We start from the raw sequence: 23,508 nt of genomic DNA on the forward strand, positions 1-23,508 counted from the left end.
TACTCCAGATCAAGCACAGGAGCTAGCTAAGCTCCTTCATGATTTTTTTCTCTCAGCCTTCATCATCCTCTGGATGAAGAATGAAGGACCTCTTGTTATTATATTACACTCACTACTTCAAAATCTTAGATGAAATGTAATTGGAACATGAAAACATGTGAACACACTAAGTGTATTATGTCTGGTAGCTTTGAACGTGCAAACACATATACACATAAGCACAAATACTTGCACCGAAAACCCCTACTTTGTTGAACATTTAAGCTTACAATCTTAAAGCCTGTTGTAAATAAGCAAGAATACAAGATTTATGCTACTAACAGAAATGTACTTTTTTCGATTAATGATCATGAGCTTTGAAAATGCCCTTTGAACTTCGAAAATACCCTATTAAAATCTGAGCTTGTCGGATAAATCAGACTTGTCAAAAATTTTACCGAGAAGTGTTTGGTGGACTTTTTTCAGATTTATCTGAAAACATAGAGCTGTGCAGATAACCGACAAAGGCAGATAATCCTTAAAAAGATTGATTGAAATCAGAGATGACTGTATGTTCTAAAAGAACAGTGACATAACATTTCAAGCTTGAATTGTGGCCTTCACTTGACAGTTTGTTATCGTAGGTTTCTTAAGTAAACTATGAATCATGTCGGTTACATAGAAGTTATTTTATTTGGAAGGCAAACAGCATACGATAGGCTCATTATACATTCAACATCCTGCAGCATCTGCAAAACTACGGTGCATTGAGCAGGCCCTGCCCTCGGTGCTAGGTGACAATATGCTAGTAACGATGACACCAATGATCTCAGCATTGTCATCATGATGCTGAAAGGCAGCAACACCTGGCAACAGCTTCGCTTTGGTTGTCTGTGTCGGTTCACAAATATCTGCATCTTCACCGCGCTGCTTCAGCTGATATGCCCTATTCTCATCAGTGTGCGATCATTCAGAGCAACAATCTGAGCAGCAGTACATGCCAGCATGTCGTGAAGCAGTTCCGCGCAACTTACACGAGTGCCACTTCCATAACAGCAAGAAGGAATGCATTTGTGGGAAAAAGTTAATGGTCGTTTACAAAGCTTCCAGGTGAAAGTGCACGTCTTGGCAATGCATTGAATGCTGGCCTTACGACAAGTCAGCACAGATGCCTGGATGGGGATGAGACAGGTAGAGCGTTGACAAAACAGGTGTGGGGGGTGGTGAAAGGCGATTCTGGTGAACCAGAAGAATACAGCAAATGAACTGCTAAGCAGAGTTTTGCCTTAAAGACAATCAATCATTTGCACTAAATAAATCATTTGTTGTTGTTAGCCCCAAGACTGGTTATTTCTGTGGACAAGATAGGAGCCCCTGTTCCTTCCCATTCTGTGTTCTTATCAGTCAGCCAATGTCTTCTTTGCTCCTTGAGCCCAAGCAAGCACCTCCAGGTGCCTTCCACAGTGTTGCTCGACCCAGCGTCAATATCAGAATCGCTGCTTCGCATAGGATCAAAACGAAAAAAAAAAATTCACACCATATCCTTGGAGTAAATAATGATGAGTGGGACGAAGCTTCCGTCCGCCATCCTATCGAACTATGCCAGGCCTCCGCGCCATCTAATGATCACTTCTTGTACTACAACAGCACAGCGCCATTTCCTTAACATCGTGAGAAGTAAGGGGTGGCTACTACAACGAAGAGACTGATCCACAGTCTAAGGAGCTTCGCCCCTAAGAAGATTCCCGAATAGCAGCGATTCCTCCGTGTGTGTTTTCTTCCTTAGACATTGATGACAGTGGTGACGAAAACGGGGGTGACAAAAACATATGGCTCCACATGCAGACGAAACGTCCGGTGAAACTCGCATCACTGTTTAGTGTGGCCACATGGGGAGCCCTTTAGCAGCTCTGCAAGCACTGGAAATTGGTGGGCTTTGTGCACGTTTTGAATAGTGCTCCATATTGGTCGTATTACTCAATATGACAGATATTCATTTGCCCCTGCATTGCACTCTTAGTAGTGAATCATTAAGAGGGACCAATAACTACACGTGAACCCAGAAAATACTACATATGTAAAGATGCTGTGACTGATCATTGAGTTAGTGGGCAAATGCTTTCACATATTTGACATCCTGCGACCTTTCAATGACTGCCACCATAACTGAAAATAGCACTATATAAAAGGAACTAAGTACATTTTCTCTGTGCATTTACAATACAACAGAGCATACACTAGACATTTCAAAAGAAATGGATTACAAGACACACAAAAATATATAATGCTTGTTCTTTTTGTTCCTCGATTCAACTAGCTCAGACATCTCACTATTTTATTTTCATTAACACGGCTAAAAGTATAATTATCATAGAGGCACCAAAAAAAGTTGTTTACCTTTTGTAAAATCTCTCAAACTTGAAACATTTTGTAATTGCATAAGCCTCAGTTAGAATCTTTTTAATGTTGAAAGAATCGGTTCATTTTCAAAGATAACCAGGGACTTTTTCTGACCTGTGCAGAGAACAGGATGACAGTGAGCAGCCCCATCCAGCTGTGCAGCGAGTAGAGGTTGGGAATTGGTGGACTGGCAAAGTTGTGCGAGTCAAACACAGTCTTGAGGGCTACTACGGAAGACAAGAAGGCCAGGGCGTGCAGGGCCCCATGCAGCAGCTTGAGGCGCGACTTGCGCTCACTCCTCAGCGCACGGTACACCAGGATACCTGGGTCAAAATACATTGCTCTCATCAGAGCGACACAGGTTATTTTTTACTACCAACCAGTCTGCTAGAACTTGCGGGATAAGATTGCACGTATTCGCATCAGTGCCTTCTCATCAAATTTAAACTCGCACTTCCTTTCCCAAAAACTTGGATTCGGGTTTAGTGTCGCACTGCAGCTCCGCACCTTTTATTCTGAACTGCCACAAATTCTGGTAGCAATTGGAATGTGCAACATGCAATCACACGGTTCCTGAAGCCTAGAATTCATCCCCAGTCGCACAAAGTGCCATCAGCCAATGGGACACAGTTTGACAGGTCGGGTGCTTTTACAATGTCATCACTTCTTGTCCATGTACTGCACTAAAGCGCGACTTTATTTGGGCAGAACACCACTTCATGGTTTCTACTATAATGGGTAAACCTCTTTCGTTCAATGGCTGTAATTTTGCAGAAGTGTTACCACTGCATTTTGAGAATGAACAAACGTAACTGTGATTTGCCTACATCATCTGCAAGCTCGAAAAGAAATTAATCCTATAAGTTTCATTTTGAAGCAAGCACTGGTGTATCAAGGCTTCAAGGTTCTTCCACTGTGCAAGATGTGGTGAAATGACAGAGATGCATGTGTCAGCTCAACTTCTCAAATTCTGGGGCACAGAAGCCATTACACAGCTAAAGGAAGAGCTTTACAAATGCACAGACAGATTACTATGTCAATAGCAAGTCCTTTTTAACAATAGCATTGGCTACCTATGTAACGACTCCCTATTGTCAACTGCGCAAAAGTGTGGCGCTGTGCTTTGATGCACCAAATCAAAAAGGGTTAGCGGATGGCGCGTCACTACTGTGGACAGTACCTTTATGCCTTCACAGACAGGCTGCAGTGCAACTGTGCTAGCAGCAATGTTTATAGCAGACAACAGGCAGTCCCATTCTCGCATCAGTTTCAACCATCTTTGTTTAAAGGGGCCCTGTGACACAATTTGAGTATGTCTTTTTCATCAGTTCTCCTAGTACTGTGATATGCGCCGATATTTTTGCACAAGCGGCAATGCCGAAATCAAAGCTGTTATTATTTTAATTTACAAGGCAACCTACCTTGATTTCATACTACGGCGGCACACATAAGCTATTTTTGTTATGGGAAGTGACGTCACATCATGTGATATGAAGACGAAGACCATTCGTTTTTGATTGGCTTGACACAACAAGTAGCGCGCAATATATATATATATGGTCGCAGCTAGGCCATGCGAGCGAATGCTAAAACAGTAAAACCTGTTTCATACTTTCTTAGAAAGAAATAATTTGTTGCTAAGTCATGTATTTTCAAAACAATGAACCCGACACTTATTTCTATAGTCAGCGAACGCGGTGGCTATGGTACGCCAGCAAATAAAAGTGAAAACGTATGTCGCGTTTTTAGCTAGCCAAAAATGCAACATGCCACAAATGCCAGCGTTACCGTAGATTGTGTCTTGAACGCAAGCTGATAAGTGTTCCCGCATAAAGAGTATGTACACTGTGACCGTGAGAGCATCTGCTACCTGACGCATGTGGTTCATTGTAAGCATGCTAAAGATGCCGTCAAAAAGAGTGGTAGCGAGGTACTATGTAAAGGCCACCATGAGGTGACATTTCCAGTGCGTCTTTATGAGACGCCCACGCGGTCGGAAGTGCTCTAAGACGTCAATAGGTGAGCGAAATGTGAAGGGAAACATTTCTTGTTGTGTACTCAGTTTTGAACTTTGAGAACTCATAACTTCACTTTTCGAGCACTAATTTGCATCATTATTGTTGCGCTTATCTCAGCGATGATTCCTACACGCATTTCGGTGCTAAATGAGGCTGTCACAAGAGTGTCGCAGGGCCACGTCCAGACTTCACCGATAAGCGAGAGATTTGAGCTACTGCAGTTTTAGGAAGTTACCCACCGTTAGAACTTGCATGACCACGCATTTGTTTTTTTTTTTTTTTTTAGTGTGCTCGTGTGTGAGTGCATGGCACGCAATGCGACAGAGGGCCTCACTACGCATGTCTCGCCCGATTTGTCAATGAAACACCCTTCCTCAATTTCTCGCGAACCTACCCCTTTAGTCTTGAGAGCACCTCAGTTTCTGATAGCAAGGGTGCACAGCCGCACTCCCTGCAATGCAAAAAAGTATTAGAACAAGGTTCCCCTCTCAATCAAGCCTCATATGAACTAATAATCTATTGTTCAAACACCGACCCGTCTGCTCGACATAGCATTTTCCAGAAGATAACGGTATATCATATTACTACCTATTTTACCACACTCAACCAATTTATCACAATGCTTGATGTCACACCTGTAGTCCCGCTTTCTCTGTCCTGATACATTTTACCACAGCCGCACAGATCCCCAAAGCTTGTCTGCAACAGGAAAAAGCACACTTTTTTCGACTTATGGGAACCCCTGTGAACATACGAAATGCTTAAAAAAGGTGCACCTTTCTTCCGTTTCACTTGACTTACACCCCGCGCTTCCAACTTCATCTTTTTTAAGATCCTTTCGCTTAAGATCCCTAATTGGCACTCCGGGAAACTAGACTGCCGGAGCCTCTCCATGCTAAACTCTCATGAATGCGATGTGTGCACGACATTTTGTGTGACGCTCTCAGACAGGACATCACACACCGTTTTTTACTATTTTAGGGAAAGCCTAATGGAAGTCGATGATAGGTTAGACACTACGGGGGGTGTACATCCAACATACGTGGCTTCCACCAAAAGATATGCTCAAATCTAAGAAGTGTATGCAACCATTGCCGGAAACCTCACAAGTAAACTTCAGCCCCAACCCGATTCTTCGAACACCTTCAAAAGATTGATCCTCGAGCTTACGCACTGAATGTCACTTGTCCGTCTACTCTCGTCTTTATTTCGCACAAATAGATACCGTAACAATATTTATGTTCAAGTACCTTGAATAATTCACACACAAAAAAACAATTGCGTGGTCATGCAAGTTGTCATGGTGCATTACTTGACTTCCTGCATGGCTTTTTTGAAGGTGACAAAAAGAGGTGCAGCTGTTGTTTTCGTGTGTACAAACAAGCTGTAGCTCTTTGCTATTGTCTAATATGAAATTCCCGAAGCCAGTATAAGAAATAGAGCCCATTATATGTGACAATAGTCATGACAAAAATTTGGATTCATTTATATTTGGTAAAAAATATGGGAAGGTAGGCTACACTATTCAGGACAATTGTACCCATGCTGGCCCTGCAAGTGCTCACCATTTCCGTAAAGAAAAACCATGCCTAGAACCATGAAGACTGGGTGGTAGTTGAATTCAGTCTTGGGATTGCTGGGGCCAGAGAAGCCACCAAAGTAGTGGCTTGTCCACACAACCACCATGAGGACACAGCTCAGCCCCAAAACCTGGGCCAGCCCATAGCCGAGGGTGAACCCTCGTAGGTCCTGGTTTACATTTCCACCATGATCATATGCTTCCATCTTCCTGCATTGAGTGCAAATGTTCCCTTTTGAAACACCTCAAGCGCTCACAGATTGAAACACAGCATCAATTTTTCTACTGTAATGACGGATTTGAGCAATTGTTTTGAGACAATATTGCGTTGTATTGCTACGAATCCGGCTGCTAAAGGCAATGTTGGCTGCAATGCAAGTGTAACGAGAGTAAGACACGAACTAAAGATATTGCAAACAAAAGTAGCCCTGAAGTTTCTAGTTTCCATCTGTTAGTGCAAAACAGAGTGCGTGCGATATGCATAATTTTCTAGCTCGGCCTCCCATTTGGCAAGCATGAACGATAACTTCAACAAGTTAATGGCTGTGACCCTATGCAAACACCTGCAGCAGCTAAAAGGTTTAGTAAATTGAAAACTACCAATATACATGAAAAAGGCTAAACTACTGCCCATACAGTCTAAAACAAAAACAGTGAATGGTTTCATTATCCTTTGCTTTCAGAGGTCAGCGCTTGCTAAACTGACGAGTGACACGCATGGACAGGAATATGTCATTTGAACGTGGGCAAACCGCGATTAGGATTAAACTATTAAATGTGATGCTGGAGGCCTGTGTGCGCGCGAGACTGGTTCGCATATACTATTGGACGATACGGCTTGTTCGGATCGAATGCCACGACAGCGCAAGCTGCTAACGACCGGCTAACAGCTGTAAAAGCCGGCAATATGCAAGGCCAGAGAGAACATATTGCGGCTGCAAAAATAACTTTTTGAGTTACGTTTAATCTCGACTTAGAACTTAACGGACTCATAATTTGCGTGAACTGTTGTATTTAACGACAAACTTTTTTGTTCATGCATTGTATCACACGTTGGCGATATTTTCTCAAAGTACAACTGCGCTGACGCGCGCACTTATTACGTTATGGTTTGAATTACGTTATGGTAAAACGATACGTCGAACTAATAGTAATTAAAACCAATGCCCACATTGTCGCGTCTTGAAGTAGTACATATTCACAGTCACCGCCGCCGCAAGTGTTCGCAATCACTCTCCTATTTGACATCGGCGGCTATGTCAGCTGTCGCGGGATTTCGCCCGTCCACACTGCCGCACTGCAAGCCGAAACCTTGGACATTCAGCACTGTGGTACGACGACGCCGCTCTCGACCGCACAACGCTCAGCTTGATGCAAGCCAGCGTTCCAAGATCGATACGAACGGTTGCGTGAGGTTTGTACGAGGGACCGGTGAGACGGAACAGGTGGCACGGCTAGCCCGAAAGCGTCGCGGGAGCGACCATATGCTTCGAAACCTGTGGCGCGCTAGAACGAGAGAGGGCGAAGAGGATGTTGCTCGCGCTCGCACAAACTGCGTTTGACATCATACCAATACCGGACGTAGGCTGCTGCTCCCAGCGGCGACGATAGAACAAACAATTGTACTCAAAAGAGATGCCTCAGATCTGGGTATATAAACTAAACTACACAGTGGTTTTGTCCACTGCAACGGGCGAGATCACAGTCTGCCTTTTTGTTGTTGTTTCAGCGTTGCACCAACAAATTTTAGCCGCCAAACTTGGCCGGAGAAAGGTTCAGTTGCGTTTCCTGATGCCAGGTGGCACCACACGGGTTTATTATTGAAAAATAGGGCACTGGGCAATACACGGAGTCCTCCGTGGGGCAATATGATGTTGTGAGAGGAATATGAAAAGGGGTCATGGTTCCTAATCTAACGTTGGGCAATGCGGTCTTGTGCAGGAGATCAGAAGTTCAAGCAAAATTAGAAATTAAGCAACGTGGAATAGGTAGGCTTCCTTGAGGAGCTCACGGGAATACACTAAATCAGGGAGTACAGCGTGATATGGAATGGACATCATTCGAGGGCAGGGAAGCTAGCAGTAAGATAAAATTTGAGCACCAGTTGAGAGAAGTAGGGGAGGAGCTTTTGATTTTGACTGAGAAGGTGTTCAGCTATTTGTACATGAGGAATATGTTGATACGAGGAAGCGAATCAGAAAATTGACGGGTAAAAACTTAGAAAACAGGCCAAACCAAAAAGAACTATCTGTTAAGAAGGTGAAAGAAACAGAGACCGACATGTGAAAATTGGCATGATTAAGAAGTCGGCCTCTCAGACCTATCGAACATTTAAGCAAGAAATTACCAAGAAAAGGATCTATGATAATTTTCGGGGTACTTCTCCACTGTTTGAGGCCGGGACAAGAGTATTGCGAACCAAGATTTATAGGGTCAAATACGAAGGCGTAGACACGGTATGCAAAGCGTGTGGAGAAGAGGGGGCGACTGCTGAACACTTGATAATGTTCGGTGAAGGGCTTCACCCTATAGTTCAGGGTGACGGCACAGAGTCAATTTTTTAAACCACTGGGGTTAAGGGACATGGAGGGCAAATAGACTATAGTCGGTGACAAGATAAGAAAAAAATTGGCAGATCCCACGTACAGTGAGAATCGATGATGTGCGAAGAACAAATGAGAAAGATTGATATGCCACTATAAAATCAGCCCAACGTTACGAGATAAATGATGCGTACATGACTTCGTGTGATGATTATCATGTTTGGATGTGTCGTTTACCTTCGTCATCTATTCAAGTCACGTGATACCAAATTTAGTGTATGTGAAGCTAGCGAAACGGCCGCGAGCACGCTATGAGCGTGATATGTTGTCATGGTCTTACATGACATGGATCTCAGGATTATCATGTTTGCACCACTCATACACTTTTGCCATATATTGACGTCACGTAACACCAAATTTGGTATATGTGGAGCAAGCGAAACGGCCGCGAGCGCATCATAAAGGCTCCAATATACCACATTGTAGCGTCGACGCGCGCGCACACTGGGCACAGCAACGCTACGTTAGCAAAACTCGAGCACTCTATAGTCTAACGCCAGGCGCCCAGCGTCCGTCGGCGCGGCCCGACGGCAACCAGTGCGAATTGCGACATGCTGTTTTCGGGCCGAAGCGTTACCCAGACAATACTGCGTCTCCTTTTCGTGACGGAGGGACGCCGGACGCGCTGAAACGCGCATGCGTCAAAGCAACGCAGCGTGCGCCGGCGAGTATATGGGAGGACCGGTCCTGGCGTGGCAACGCCGGCGTGACCCGAAATGAACGCCGGTGAGCATACATACCGCGTCACGTCGAAATGTATTGGCGCATTAACTGTGGCATGTGGTCATGTTCTCCCATAACACGCATCTCATGATTATCATGTTTGCACCAGTCACGTACTTTCATCATCCATTGACGTCACGTAATACCAAATTTGGCATATGTGAAGCCAGCGAAACGTCCTTGAGCGCATTATGAGTGTGGCATGTAGTCATGTTGTCACATGACACGCAGGTCCTGATTATCATGTCTGTATGTGTCATTCATCTATGTCGTCCGTTCGCGTCACGTAATACCGAATTTGGTACATGGGAATCTATCGAACCGGCCGTGAGCACATCATGAGCGTTGCATACAGTCATGTTGTTACATGACACGCATCTCATGTTTATCATGTTTGCACCAGTATCATACCTTCGTCGTCCATCCACATCCCGTAATACCAAATTTGCTATATGTGAAGCTAGAGAAACGGCCGCCAGCGCATCATGGGCGTGGCCTGTAGAAATTTTGTTACATGACACGCATCTCATGATTTTCATATTTGCACCAGTCACATACCTTCGTCATCCATTCACTTACCGCAATACCAAATTTGATATATGTGAAGCTAGCGAAACGACCGTGAGTGCATCATGAGCGTGGCATGTAGTGATGTTGTTACATGACACACATCTCATGATTTTCATGTTAGGGTCTGTCGCTTGTGTTCGCCATGAAATTATGTCATACCATACCAGTTTCCCAACAGGTCATGTAAACGGAAACACTGCAAGAGCTGCAGGACTATGCAATGTAAATCATGACATTGATGACATCCATGTCATGAATTTCATGTTATGAGTAGTTAAATATGTTTTTCATACAGTCATGTTATGCATAGCAAGTTTAGTATCGATACCATTATCGAAACGGCCAAGAGAGCTAAAAGTCGTGGACGGCTAGATAGATAGATAGATAGATAGATAGATAGATAGATAGATAGATAGATAGATAGATAGATAGATAGATAGATAGATAGATAGATAGATAGATAGATAGATAGATAGATAGATAGATAGATAGATAGATAGATAGATAGATAGATAGATAGATAGATAGATAGATAGATAGATAGATAGATAGATAGATAGATAGATAGATAGATACTCTCAAATTCGCCGAAGTTTGCTAAGAAATGCTTCGCATTCAATAAAAAGTCGCCGCTTTGCCGCAAAGGCGAAGCAATGAGCACGATAGCAACAAATCGGAAGGTCACGCGCAGAACAGCAAGCAGATCGAAACGTGCCCCGCGTTTCTCACGCACAAATGACGCACGAAACGTACTCAAAGGCACAGATGAACGCGAATAAGCGTCTCAGTTACTTCGCTGTGTCTGAAAAGCGCGCCCTTTTTTGCAAATGTAAGCTGTGCAACGATTGCAATGACCTTTAGGCGCCCAGTAACTAGAACAGAATCGTTCCGGCGAAACCCTGAGAATAGCCAAGACGTGCGATCCCCCCCCCCCCCCACTGCACAATGGAGGCACGTGAACGAGCGTACACCCCCTTATTCTCTACGCGGACAAAAAGTGCTCGTGGAGATGAGAGCAGCCGCGCGTAGAGCCCCTAGATGTTGGGCTTTAGCCGCGCGACGATCACTGCGCCATCTTGCTAATAATGCTAAAAACACAATAGCCCCCCCCCCCCCTTCCTAGAGATGCCCGCCAATAGCAGTAAATGGTAGATATAAATAGCTTGCCGTTTAAGTGTCGGAGGAGGTACCCTTCGGTGGCTCATTTTCGTTCTGGTCACCGACGCGTGTGGACGAAGGATGGCAGGCTCGTCAAGAGCTGTGAAAGCGGCCGACGCTGGCCCCGGTTTCTCGTGCACATCACTTCTTTAGGACTACCGTTTAATTCTGGCACCATTGCCTTCCGGAGTAGGACTCAGACGCGCGTTGGTTCAGCACTGCGACATTGGAGGGTGTCCGTACAGCATTGGCTTCCGAAAGCAGCTCAAGGAACTAGGCATCCATCATTCAAGAGGTGAGCGGCATAGGAGCGTATCAGATGTCGGAAGTGTGGCTTCTTAAAATGAAGGCAGATGAGACCAAGAAGACACTTCTGGAAAACGCTGGCCTACTCTCCGTGAAACACCGGTCCTGCCTCGACGTCGACCCAGAGAGGCAAGAGGATCATCTCAAGTTGCCTTTGGTAGCCTTTGACGTCAACGCAGAGACTGTACGGCGTGCTTTCCGGGAGTACGATAAAGTTAAAGAAGTCATCAGCGACAAGTTGTGAGACGAATACTTCGAAGGAGTTGAGTCAACCACAAGATTCGTTCGACTATTACTAAAGGAAGGCGTTCCCAAGGGGACATAGTAGGTGGACGACGGTCGCGGTTAAGGGTCGGCAACCGTTCAGCAAACCAAAACAGTCGGCAAACAAACAAAAAAAGTGGTCGGCCCGTGAGTGGTCATTGACTAGTCCGGCAGTAGGTCCACCAGTGTGCTTGGCCCGACGTCGCAGGTTTACCATTTTTCAACACCCCTCGGCCAGGTTGGCAGTAGGTCGGCCACCATACTTGACCCGATGTTGTAGACTTACCATCAGCACACGCCATTCGTTCAGGTTGGCAGTAGGTTGGCAAATGCGCTTGGCCCAACGTCACAGGTTTACCTTGGGTCAACCTCTTTTAAGTGCGAATGCACTTTATAAGCGACCCTGAATCCACCGTCCACGGTGCGCCTCCTCCTGTCCCCAAGTAACGGCGCGAGGAGCGGAGAGGAGCGTCTGTAGCAACGGCGCAGCGACGTCACACACCACGTGATTGCACGCGCTCCGCCTTCCGCTCCGTGGCTGCGCACGCCCGCGCCGGCTCCCGCATCGCTCTCCGCGCCATGACGTCATGGTGCGGTGAGCAGCTGGCGCCTCCACGCCGTGGCTGCGCACGCCACGCCACCTCCACAGGTTTACCATGGGTCAACCTCTATTAAGTGCGAATGCACTTTTATAAGCGACCCTGAATCCACCGTCCACGGTGCGCCTCCTCTTCTCCCCTAGTAACGGCGCGAGGAGCGGAGAGGAGCGTATGTAGCAACAGCGCAGCGACGTCACACAGCAAGTGATTGCGCGCGCTCCGCCCTCCGCTCCGTGGCTGCGGGCGCCCGCGCCGGCTCCTGCATCGCTCTCCGCGCCATTACGTCATGGTGCGCTGAGCAGCTGGCGCCTCCACGCAACGCCACCGAGACTGAATTTCCTCTAGGTGATGTTGCTCCACGCCGTCTAGGGAGCCTACATACGCCGCGCCGCGCCTTCGTCGTATGTAGGCTCCCTAGCCGAGGCTGCGCACGCTGCGCCGCCTCCTCGCACCTCTCTCCCGCGCAGTGATGTCACGGCGCCATGCAGCTCGCATGCCTCTCCCCCGTTAGGCTTGCACTCACTCTCGGCACGCTCCTCTTTTTATGCCTGAGAGCTTCCTCTCGCCAGTACTGCACGTTCACGCGTGTCTTTCCACCGCAGGCGCTGCACCGTGCTCCCGACCGGGTTGCAGAAATTAGGTGCCTTTTCTCATCTTCTAACCACTACCACCACCACCTTTCCACCGCTCCCGTCCTCTCCAACCATGTTTCGCTCCGCCGTCCTTGTGTGCGCGTTCGCTGCGCCTGAGCGTCAGTCCGTATATAGACGTCCGCCGGCTGCCGCTCGTTCTCACTTCTCGCTCGCGGTTTGCTGGATGACTTGCTGTGAGGACTTGCTGCTATGACGACTTGCTCGAGATTGGCAAGTCGTCATAGGTATGGATCTATCGCAGGCACCAACCTCAACTGCGATACCTCCAACAACGAGTACAATGCAATCGAATACGAGCATTGCACGCGTCGTTGAAGATGTCGCGCCAGTTGAAGACAAGGCAGCGCGGCGAAGGGTCCGTGATGCCGAGCGCAAGCGGGCGAAGCGGGCCGCGGATCCCGAACTTTGCGCACGGGAGGCCGATGTGCGAAGTAAACAGCCCATCGCCTGCGGTGATGAAGGCCTGCGGCGAGACGCCGAACGAAAGCGGATGACACGAGCCGAGCCCCCCGAAGCCGATCTGGCGGGGGGACGCGCTTACTCCCCCTCTAAGCATCACCCCATGCATTCGCACTTAACCATGTTCACCCTTGGAAAAATGCTTGGGAGCTTTTTTTTTTTTTTTTTAGATCGGTGACAAATGCAAGCAAGCGCGATCCCGCTTGTCCATTTTCCCATCACGTAAGCAGACACACGTCTATGCTGCATTTTTAAATGCGAAGCATTTAATAGCGAACTTCACCATCTTTGAGCATATCTATCTATCTATCTATCTATCTATCTATCTATCTATCTATCTATCTATCTATCTATCTATCTATCTATCTATCTATCTATCTATCTATCTATCTAGCCGCCTATGACTGTTAGCTCTCCCGGCCGTTTCGATAATGGTATCGATACCAAACTTGGTATGGCATTACATGACAGTATGTAGAACACATTTGATTAGTCATAACATGAAAAGCATGATATGTATGTCATGAATGTCATGATTTACATTTCATGGTCCTGGAGCTCTTGTGGTGGTTTCGTTCACATGGCATGTTGCAAAACTGGTATGGTATGACATAATTGCATGGCGAACACAAGTGACAGATCCTAAGATGAAAATCATGACATGCGTGTCATGTAACAACATTACTACATTCAACGCTCATTATGCGCTTGCGGCAGTTTCGCTAGCGTCACATATACCAAATTTAGTATTACGGTACGTGAATGGGTGACGAAGGTATGTGACTGGTGCAAACATGATAAGCATGAGATGCGTGTCATGTAACAACATGGCTACATGCCACGCTCATCATGCGCTGGCGGCAGTTTCGCTAGCTTCACTCATACCAAATTTAGTATTACGGGACGTGAATGGAACACGAAGATATGATAGTGGTGCAAACATGATAAACATGAGATGCGTGTCATGTAACACCACGTCTACATGCTATGCTCATGATACGCTCGCGGGGGATTTCGCTGGTTTCACGTGTACCAAACTCGGTATTACGCAACACGAACGGACAACATAGGTAAAGAACACATCCAAACATGATAATCACGACATGCGTGTCATGTAATAACAAGGCTACATGCCACACTCATGATGCGCTGGTGGTCGTTTCCCTAGCTTGACATATGCCAAATTTGGTATTACGTGACATCAATGGGTGACGAAGGTATGTGACTGGTGCAAACATGATAATCGTGAAATGCGTGTAATGTGAGAACATGACTACATACCACAGTAAAGGCGCCAATAGATTTTGACGTCGCGCTGTGCACGTGCTCACCGGCGTTCATTTCGTGGCGTCACGCCGGCTGTGCCACGCAAGGCGCCGGTCCTGCCATATACTCGCAGGCGCGCGCCGCGCTGCGTTGCTTTGACGCATGCGCGTTTCAGTGCGTCACGAAAAGAGGGAGACGCAGTGCTGTCTGGGTAACGCTTCGGCGCGGAATGCAGCATGTCGCATTTCGCACTGGTTGCCGGCGGATGCTGGCCGCACTGGTCGCGCCTGGCGTCAGGCTATAGAGTGCCCATGTTTTGCTAACGCAGCGTCGTTGTGCCCAGCGTGCGCGCGCTTCAACGCTACATTGGAATATATTGGGCCCTTAATGATGTGCTCGCTGCCGTTTTGCTATCTCCACATATACCAAATTTGGTATTACGTGCATGATGTCAATGGATGACGAAATATATGATTGGTGCAAACATGATAATCCTGACACGCGTGTCATGCAAGAACATGACAACATATCACGCTCATGGCCTGCTCATGGCCATTTCACTAGCTCCACATATACTAAGTTTGGTATCACGCTATGTAAATAGATGACGTAGGCAAACGACACATCCAAATATGATAATCATGACGCGGAAGTAATGTACGGCATCATTTACCTCCACCTCGTATTTTTGGGCTGATTTTAAAGTGACAGCCTTTCTTATTCGTTCTTCACATATCATCGATTCCCACTGTACGCGGAATCTGCCAAATCTTTTAGGGGCGAAACAGGGAAGTTTATTGCAAACTGGTAACAACATTTGAGGTGAGTACAACTGTCTGGTGTAACAAAATCACTTCAGCAGCGTGTACAAACAAGATAACATAGACAGGATCTAACACACAGCACTTCCAATATTCTCAGAGATCACGAATCACTCAAGAAAACAAAGAGAAAAGAAACGCAAAAAAGCAGATAATTGGAACAGATTCACATATTACGTGCGACGATCGTGAAGCAATTTTTTTTTTCTTTCGAGTTAAAACGACCGTAAAGGAAGTTCAACATTCCCATTCCGAACTAAAAAAAAACAAAAAAACGTGTATGCCACCTTCTGATACATGCTTATTGCCCCTGAGTTTCAATCTGTTCGGTAAGGTACCGAACCATGATCATTCTAATCTTCTGAAACGCTGGGTATGCAGCTCGTTGGGGTCGTCGCCGTGCTTCGGCCATACAGTGGCGACGCCACAAGACGAACATTGTGACGTACAGTACGAGTTGTTCAAATAAGCCCCTTCTGCGCTGTCAGCCCGAAGGAATCAACACTCCAAATTGACAACGCACGACGTGCCACGCGCCTTTGGCTGCTACGCATTCAAACGTCGTTTGGCGGGTCGTTTCTCTTTTCCCGCAGTTGGGGCAGTGGTTATTGGGAACGACGCCCCACTTTGACAGTCTCTGACGAGTGGGAAACGCGTCCCATCGCCGCAGCCAATCGAATTCTCTAACCATTTCTGGTACGTGGTTGTTCCGCCATTTCTTCCACTTGCTGGGCCTCCATCTGTTTTCCCTCGTCAGTAATCGAGTGACTGATTTACATTTCGCTAATGCGTGCGGGTGCGAGCTTTGAAAAGCATTCTTCGGTGGCATCGCCGTCAATCGAACGCTTGAGGCCCCCTGCTGCCTTATAAAAGGCATTTGGGTGTTCTGCTTGAGGTCCCCAGTACATTTCCGACGTGAATGCAGCTCCAAGAGTTCCGGTTTAATATAGCAATAAGCTACGGCCAGGATAGTCATTGTCCTGAAACAATTTGGCAACTGTTTTAGCTGCAAGTGCCTTTGTGAACGTCGCAACATCTGGCAGACTTAGTCCTTTACAACTTTTTGGGAGCTTCAGGAACTTTTATTGAACTTTTGGTGTCTTCCCGTCCCATAGGAATGCTCCAACCAATGACGCAAGGCGGCTCGCAAAAAGTTTGAGTATGAGTGCAATGTGCCCGATATAAAAAGCATATGCGCATGCTTTGGTTTTCACCACCGTCATTTTGGCGTCAAGTGACAAATTGAACTCGTTGGCATACGCGAAGATCTGCGTGGCTCTATGTACGGCGTCCTCCCAATTTCTTTTGGTCACCTCCTCCTCTTGAAAGTATACTTTGAGGACTTTTACGGCATCCACGTATTGAATACCACCCAGCAAAGAGCCGTGGAAGCTACCGAAACGAAGGGCTTTGCTTTTCTCCGCATTCAGGAAAGCACCCGATAAACTGACATACTCTTCGAACAGCTCCAAGAAAGCGCGGTAACTGGCTTGGTTTCGCACGAACACAGAGATGTCATCCGCATAAGCGGTGATTCTAACTGACTACAGTCCTGTCATTGGAAAGCCCCGAATATTTGGGCACTTTGCCACTTTCCTGAGGAGAGGATCTATGGAAAGAACAAAGAGCACCGGTGCGATTAGGCATCCCTGGCGAACACCTCTTGTTACTGGAAAGCTTGCTGTCTCCACGCCGATGATGAGAAGTCGGCTGGTCATGTTGGTGTATAGAAGCTTTACACAGCGAACTTACTGCTCAGGCAAACCAAACATTCTAAGTACGCAGTATAGGTATTCATGTTCGATCCTGTCAAAGGCCTTAACTTGATGCAATCACACGAAAACACCGGTAACGTTCTTGGCGTTAGCATAGTAGAACAAATCTCTTATCAGAGTAAGTGTTTGAAAAATTGACTTACCCGGCACTGCACACGTTTGCGTGGGTGACACTATATCGGGCAGAAAAGGTTTTAGCCTCAAGTGAAGGATCGTAGCTACGAGTTTGTAGTCCGTGTTAAGGAGGGTAATCGGCCTCCATGACCGTTGATCGGCAGGATCCATGCCCTCATTTGGCAGCAAGACTACACGGCCCTCACTGGAAGACCTCGGCCTTTGCCCATCAACAATGAACCCGTTAACCATGTCAGTAAGTGCGTCGCCTAGGACGTCGAAGAAAGTTACATAAAACCCCGTCAGTGTTCCGTCTCGACCTGGAGCTGTGGTAGTGTTTATTTTCCTCAAGGCTTGCCAAACTTTATCTCAGTCACCTCAGCGCAGAGCATACCAGATGCCTCAGGACACAGCGCGGGCAAGCCTTCGCAAAATTGTGCGATTCTTTGATGCAGGTTGCTGTCTTTGGAGCGATGATATGCAGAGCAGAGCCTTTCAAAATGCGCCCTAAAGACCTCCTCGATTGATTTGATATCTGTGACGATGCTCCCACACTCTGTCTGTGCTGCACGGATAAAACTGGGCTGGTGTTTTCTTACCCCCCCCCTACTTTTTTCTTCTTACCCCCTTACTTTTTTTCTTACCCCGCCCCCCCCCCCACTCGCTGTGCGTATGCCAAGTTACCTAGTTCATCCGTAGGCAGGTGCATTACCTCTGCGCGTTTAAAAGCCCTGGACCTTGCCCTAAACAAAAGGTCGTATTTTGCCTTTTTGGCCCCAATGTACTCTTGAATTGCGCCGGTTAGATTACCTGCGCGCTCAACGATTTGAATACGCCTCGATGTTTCATTCATTTTTGATGTTAGACGTGCTTGGCGCATTTTCCCGGCCTCCTGCGCAATCACACGCCATCTGGCCATCAAGAGATCCCATGCTGTCTGTGTAATTTGCGGCCTGTCTTCCAAAGACGAATAGATATTCATGCGCATTTCAGATACCGAAACTTCATCATTTAAAATTGATGAATCCATTCGCCACAACTTGGAGCAATGCCTCCCCAGCTGGTCCTTCAAGGTGAACAGCACTGGCATGTGGTCGCTGAGCTTAAGTTGCCCAGGCGCTAAAGAAATGCCATCGCATGTCTCTAAACTTGCAACGAGCTCGTTAGGAATATAGACTCTGTCAATCCTGCTCTGAGAGGTACCCTGAACGCGCGTGGCTCCAAAAGTGTTCCCGTGAAGCGTTGTCCATGCATCGACCAGCTTCAACTCTCTACATATTTTCTGCAACTCTTTCGAATGGTATGTGCTTTGTCCTTGACTAGGGCCTCGGGCATCTCGAATTGAATCAAAAACACAGTTGAAATCATCTAACAACATGCACGGTGCTGAATTTTGCAGGAATGACCTGGCACCTCTAAAAAATTCATTGGCAAAAGACCTATCCACGGGCGCGTAAAAGTTGGTGAATCGAATTTTCTGGTCGTTTATCCACATGTCCACCACAATAACACGGCCTTCTGCATCGAAGAGGCAGTGTGCACCCCGCCTGAACCTTGGATTGAGAAACACGACACCGGTACCACGCGACTTCGTCTGCGTTAAGGAAAAGAAAGCTTCAACCAAAAATCTAGTATGGAAGGTCATGACATCGTGCCGCGTTCGAAAGTTGGTCTCTTGCAGAAAAAGCACGTCAACCCCGAGCGGGCGCACAAGGTTCGTTATCTCCTGTTGTTTTACAAGATCTTTGAAACCACGAACTTTGAAAGTCATAAAAGATAGCCTATCCATTCAAAATAAATTTAAGGGGAAACAAGACAATCGTTTTTCCCTTTTTTTTTTACAGCGATGCGTAAGGGGACGGCACGGCCTCTCCTGTGTCAAGCGGCAGTGGATGAAGTCAACGTAATGATACCCGAAGGACTGACGCAGAGATTTACTCACGCGCACAGATAGAACAGACCGAGTAAGCAACACCAATAATAACCGAAATAGTACACGCAGCATGCAACGTAACTCACATGATGCAATTACTATAACAGGGCATAGCCGCCACAGCATAGAGCCCACAAATCGGCCCATGAAGGTTCCATCGTGAATGACAATAAAATATGGAATACTAAACACTTTGCATGCATCAAAGACAACGAATACATAGTGGTTGTACGGCTTGGAAGCAAGCATTGCAATGGTACAGGCAACAGGAAGCGGAAAGAATGGATGTGGGCAGCACAAACTAAAAAAAAAACCTTGAGTCCTCACTCGCATCAGGGGATGGATCTCGGTTTGGCGAATCCACTCGGGGCTTTTTGGATGTTTCGGAGGTGGTGACATCACCTCCACTGCTTGAACTACCAGGCTTCGTGCGACGCTGAGAGTTTGTGGCTTTAGACAACTTTGTTAAACGTATTTTCAGGAGACAAAGATACCGATCGTGAGGCTTGCGAAAATCTGTCACTCCTTAATTTCGTGATGGTGACCGGCTCCTACGATGTCTGCATGTCTTGTCGGACGCTGCTTCTTGGGCCTGTACAGCGTGTGTGCGAGGCGTTTTAGGTTTCCTTGAAGATGTGGTCTTTACTTCTTTCGTGGGCATCGTCTTCACGCTACTACCTTCCAGGCCCACAGGTGGCCGTTCATGGAGCTCGTCACATGCACTTGTTGCCTCTGAAGGTCAGAGCGATTTTACCGGTTGGCCAGCACTCCGAGATGCTTGAGACGCTTCCTCCAGTGGTGATGCGTTCGAGGATTGTTCATTTTCTGTGGCCTTGAGTTCCTCTGATGAAAACGTAGCAGACGCACTCAGTGTCTCCACAGCGTGGCTGGGCTCCTCTGACGACGTTGTGGGAGGTGACAACGCTGTGGTGTCCCCAGTCAGCGCAGAAACGTCGTTCTCACTCGTTGTGCATGGCGACGCGGCATAAACGTCAATGTCGTCTTCTGTCTTGGCGTCATAAAATTCTGTGTCGGTTGCACTGTCTTCATCAGAATAATCTGGAATCTTCTGTGGCCGTGGCTTGGTTTTGCGTTGCAAAACTTCCATGTGCCTGGAGGTTCCAATTTGGGTTGTTCTCTTCAAAGCACTCTCTCCAAGTTCTGGGAATTCTTTCAGTGACTGTGAGGTGCTCTGCGCTGCGTCTGCGTATGCCTTGGGACGGAAGCAATGAGCTTCATTCATTTACCAAGTCCCGGATCACTCGCGGACGGCCCGCGGACGCCTCGGCTCACAGGCGGCTACGTCACAAGCATGTGATCTAAAAGTCCCGAGCCAGCCCGAGCGGCCTCGGGCCATCTGCGCGCTTGATGCTGACTGCGCTGTCCGCATCCGCTGTGGCGTCTGCTATGCCGGGCCATGCCGTCTGCTCCCTCCATAGCTGTAACACAGGCCACAACGTTGACCCAATTACAACCTAAACAGCAGTTAGGTAGTGAATTATACCTATTTCTGTTGTGATGCAACTTACTGTAAGTGAACGACCGAGCGCGTGTGCATCGTAGACCGGCGTGGTCGTTCTACCGCTGTTTCTCTTAGCGAGTATAACGCGTGTTTGCCCGACCTTCGGGAATACGCACATGCTCGACGTGGCTCAGAACACTTATGACAAGAACTGGGTGCGCAAACAATGTGAAATCCAGAAACATGTGAGAAGCGGACAAAAAAGCAAAAAGAGAACAAGAGCACATCAAAAATTTCCCGTGTCTAAATTAAGATGGCCACACAGCATGCGCACCACGCTGTCGTCTGCCAGTGGCCCAAAAGAAATTGTTCGGGCGGTCCCGCGGGCCGCCCGCAGGCCGCCAGGCACGCGAAAAACCACTGACCTCCCTAGTGGAGGTCAGTGCGAAAAACGAACATGCGTCCGAGTGATCCCGGACCAGTGGGCGGAGCTTTCAGTTGGTCCCCGAGAAAAACAAATGCGGCACCGGCGTCCGGGGCCGTCCGGAGCCATTCGGGACGTGTAAATAGAAGAAGTCTGTTATTTTGTCGCGTGGTCCCCCATCACAGCGTTTACACTTGGATACACAATCCTCCGATGTATGACCGAAGGTGCCACATCGTTGACAAAAGGGTGTTGTGCAAGTAGCCGCAACATGACCTTCTCTGCTGCAGCGTGCGCACACTCTGCGCATACCACGATACTCGAGCATCACATGATGACCTTGAATTGATAGGAATTTAGGGGCGGGCTTGGCCATCTCGATTCGGACGATACGGTTGCCAGTGTATGTTGATTGATGCCTTTGCAAGGTAACAAATGTGATACCCTTCACTTTTTCTTATGGCTGAAGAGCTGAAATAACTGCGTTATCTGACACGTACGTACGGCGGGAGGCGGAACACACTGACTTGTACGCCTGGCGCCCCGACTGCTTCAACTTGTACATTGTGACTGTTGAGACGCGTCGCTTGGCAGAGCTGCGCAAGTGAACAACTCGCGTCCCAAACAACAACTGACTTTTATTATCACCCTTCCTCTCGAAGATAACTTTCTCGTGCGGGCGCATGCGCTCTCTGCACCGCACACAGAAGCACCGCTTTGCGTCGCCACAGTACTCCCCCCCTAGTGAGTGCGCGCACAACGGCCGCACTCGGACGACCCACTGCGGTTCATAAGTTCATGCGCACCGGGGGTCTCGTACACCGTCCACTCCGCGTAAACCGTTTGAGGACTTGTTGGGGCTGCGCTACGTGGTCTGCCGGGGGTGCCTGCGAAGATGGAGCTCGAGGTGGTGCAGGTGCTTCGCTGTCGGAGTCCACGTGTGCTGATTTTACGCGGTCTAGAGAAACCACGTCGTGACGACCACCTTTGTCGATTGTAATGTGCTTGTCTTCCCGTCGCAGCACCTTGAAAGGCCCGTCGTACGGGGGCCGGAGTGGAGGCTGTACGGCGTCGTGCCTCACAAACACGTGAGAGCAGGAGGAGAGTTCCCGGTCCACGTAGACTGGCCGGGCTGCGGGCGGACGCGGAGGAACAGCGCGTAGCTTGCTCATGATGTCTCGCAGTCGCACGGCGTAGTCCGCGTTCGCGTACACATTTTCGTCCTTACTGGTAGTGAAAAACTCCCCTGGGAGGCGAACCGTTGTTCCGTACACCAGTTCAGCGGAGCCGCCTCCAATATCTGCTTTCAGAGCCGTCCTAACGCCCAACAGAACAAACGGCAGTGCCTCTACCCAACTGTGACTCGCAGTAGCCGTCAGGCTCGTCTTCAGCTGGCGATGGAACCTTTCCACTATACCGTTGCTAATCGGATGGTAGGCAGTTGTTCTGATGCGGTGAGTACCCAAGAGCCGGGTGAAGCTTGCGAACAGGGTGGACTCAAACTGTGTTCCGCGATCCGTAGTCACGGTTGCCGGCACTCCGAAGCGGGCCACCCAGTGGAAGATAAATGCGCGGGCGACGGTATCTGCAGTCATGTCTGGAATGGGCACGGCCTCCGGCCATCGCGTGAAGCGATCGATGCAGGTTAGCAAAGAGCTCTGCCCCTGGTACAGCGGCAGTGGTCCCACAATGTCAACATGCACATGGGCAAATCGACAGTCCGGCAGAGGGAAGGATCCCAGGGGGTCACAGTATGTCGCTGAACTTTAGAGCGCTGGCATGCGATGCACTCTCGTGTCCAGTATCGGACATCCCGGTTTATTCCTGGCCATACGAACCTCGCTGTGCATAGCTGTTGCGTGGCTCGAATCCCGGGATGCGCCAGGCTGTGCAGCAAGTCAAAAATGCTGCGACGGAGGTTCGAGGGGACGAACGGTCGGGCCTTGCCTGTAGACATGTCGCAGCATACGGATCCTGTGGGTTCTGCCAACCATTGCAGCTTCAAGGCGCTGGTTGAAGACGTCAGTAGACGCTTCAATTCTCCATCACTGCGTTGAGCCGTCGTAAGTGCGGTGAAGTCCACGCCGCTCGGCAGGCTGATGGCATTGACTGGACCGCGCGAAAGAGCGTCGGCAGCAGCATTATCCGTGCCACTAACATGGCGTATATCTGTCGTGAATTCTGCGATGTATGACATTTGGCGGAGCTCCCGTGCCACGTGCGCACCAGAATCGGAGTTCGCGCGCAATGCGTAGGTGAGTGGCTTGTGATCCGTGAGCACAAAAAATTCTCGTCCTTCCACATAATGTCAAAAATGCCGGATAGCCGTGTATATGGCCAGGAGTTCCCTACCGAAGGTGCTGTACCTTCGTTCGGACGGGCTCAGTTTTTTGGAGAAGAAG

General features: G+C 48.1%; 1 protein-coding gene across 6 annotated transcripts in view; it reads right to left on the bottom strand.

Annotated features, from left to right (window-relative positions):
• Positions 1–23,508, bottom strand: part of LOC119159458 (transmembrane ascorbate-dependent reductase CYB561) — a 94,182-nt gene that overhangs the window by 55,559 nt on the left and 15,115 nt on the right. For 2 of the 6 annotated variants that reach the window (XM_075865478.1, XM_075865487.1), the window contains exons 2-3: positions 5,963–6,186; positions 2,494–2,702 (exon numbers count right to left, since the gene is read on the bottom strand). In XM_075865478.1, the coding sequence (XP_075721593.1) occupies positions 2,494–2,702; positions 5,963–6,186 (433 nt within the window). The other 4 variants (XM_075865494.1, XM_037412220.2, XM_037412218.2 and 1 more) reach the window with 4 other exon arrangements.

The sequence above is a fragment of the Rhipicephalus microplus genome, chromosome 1, assembly GCF_043290135.1.
Source record: "Rhipicephalus microplus isolate Deutch F79 chromosome 1, USDA_Rmic, whole genome shotgun sequence".
Taxonomy (NCBI): domain Eukaryota; kingdom Metazoa; phylum Arthropoda; class Arachnida; order Ixodida; family Ixodidae; genus Rhipicephalus; species Rhipicephalus microplus.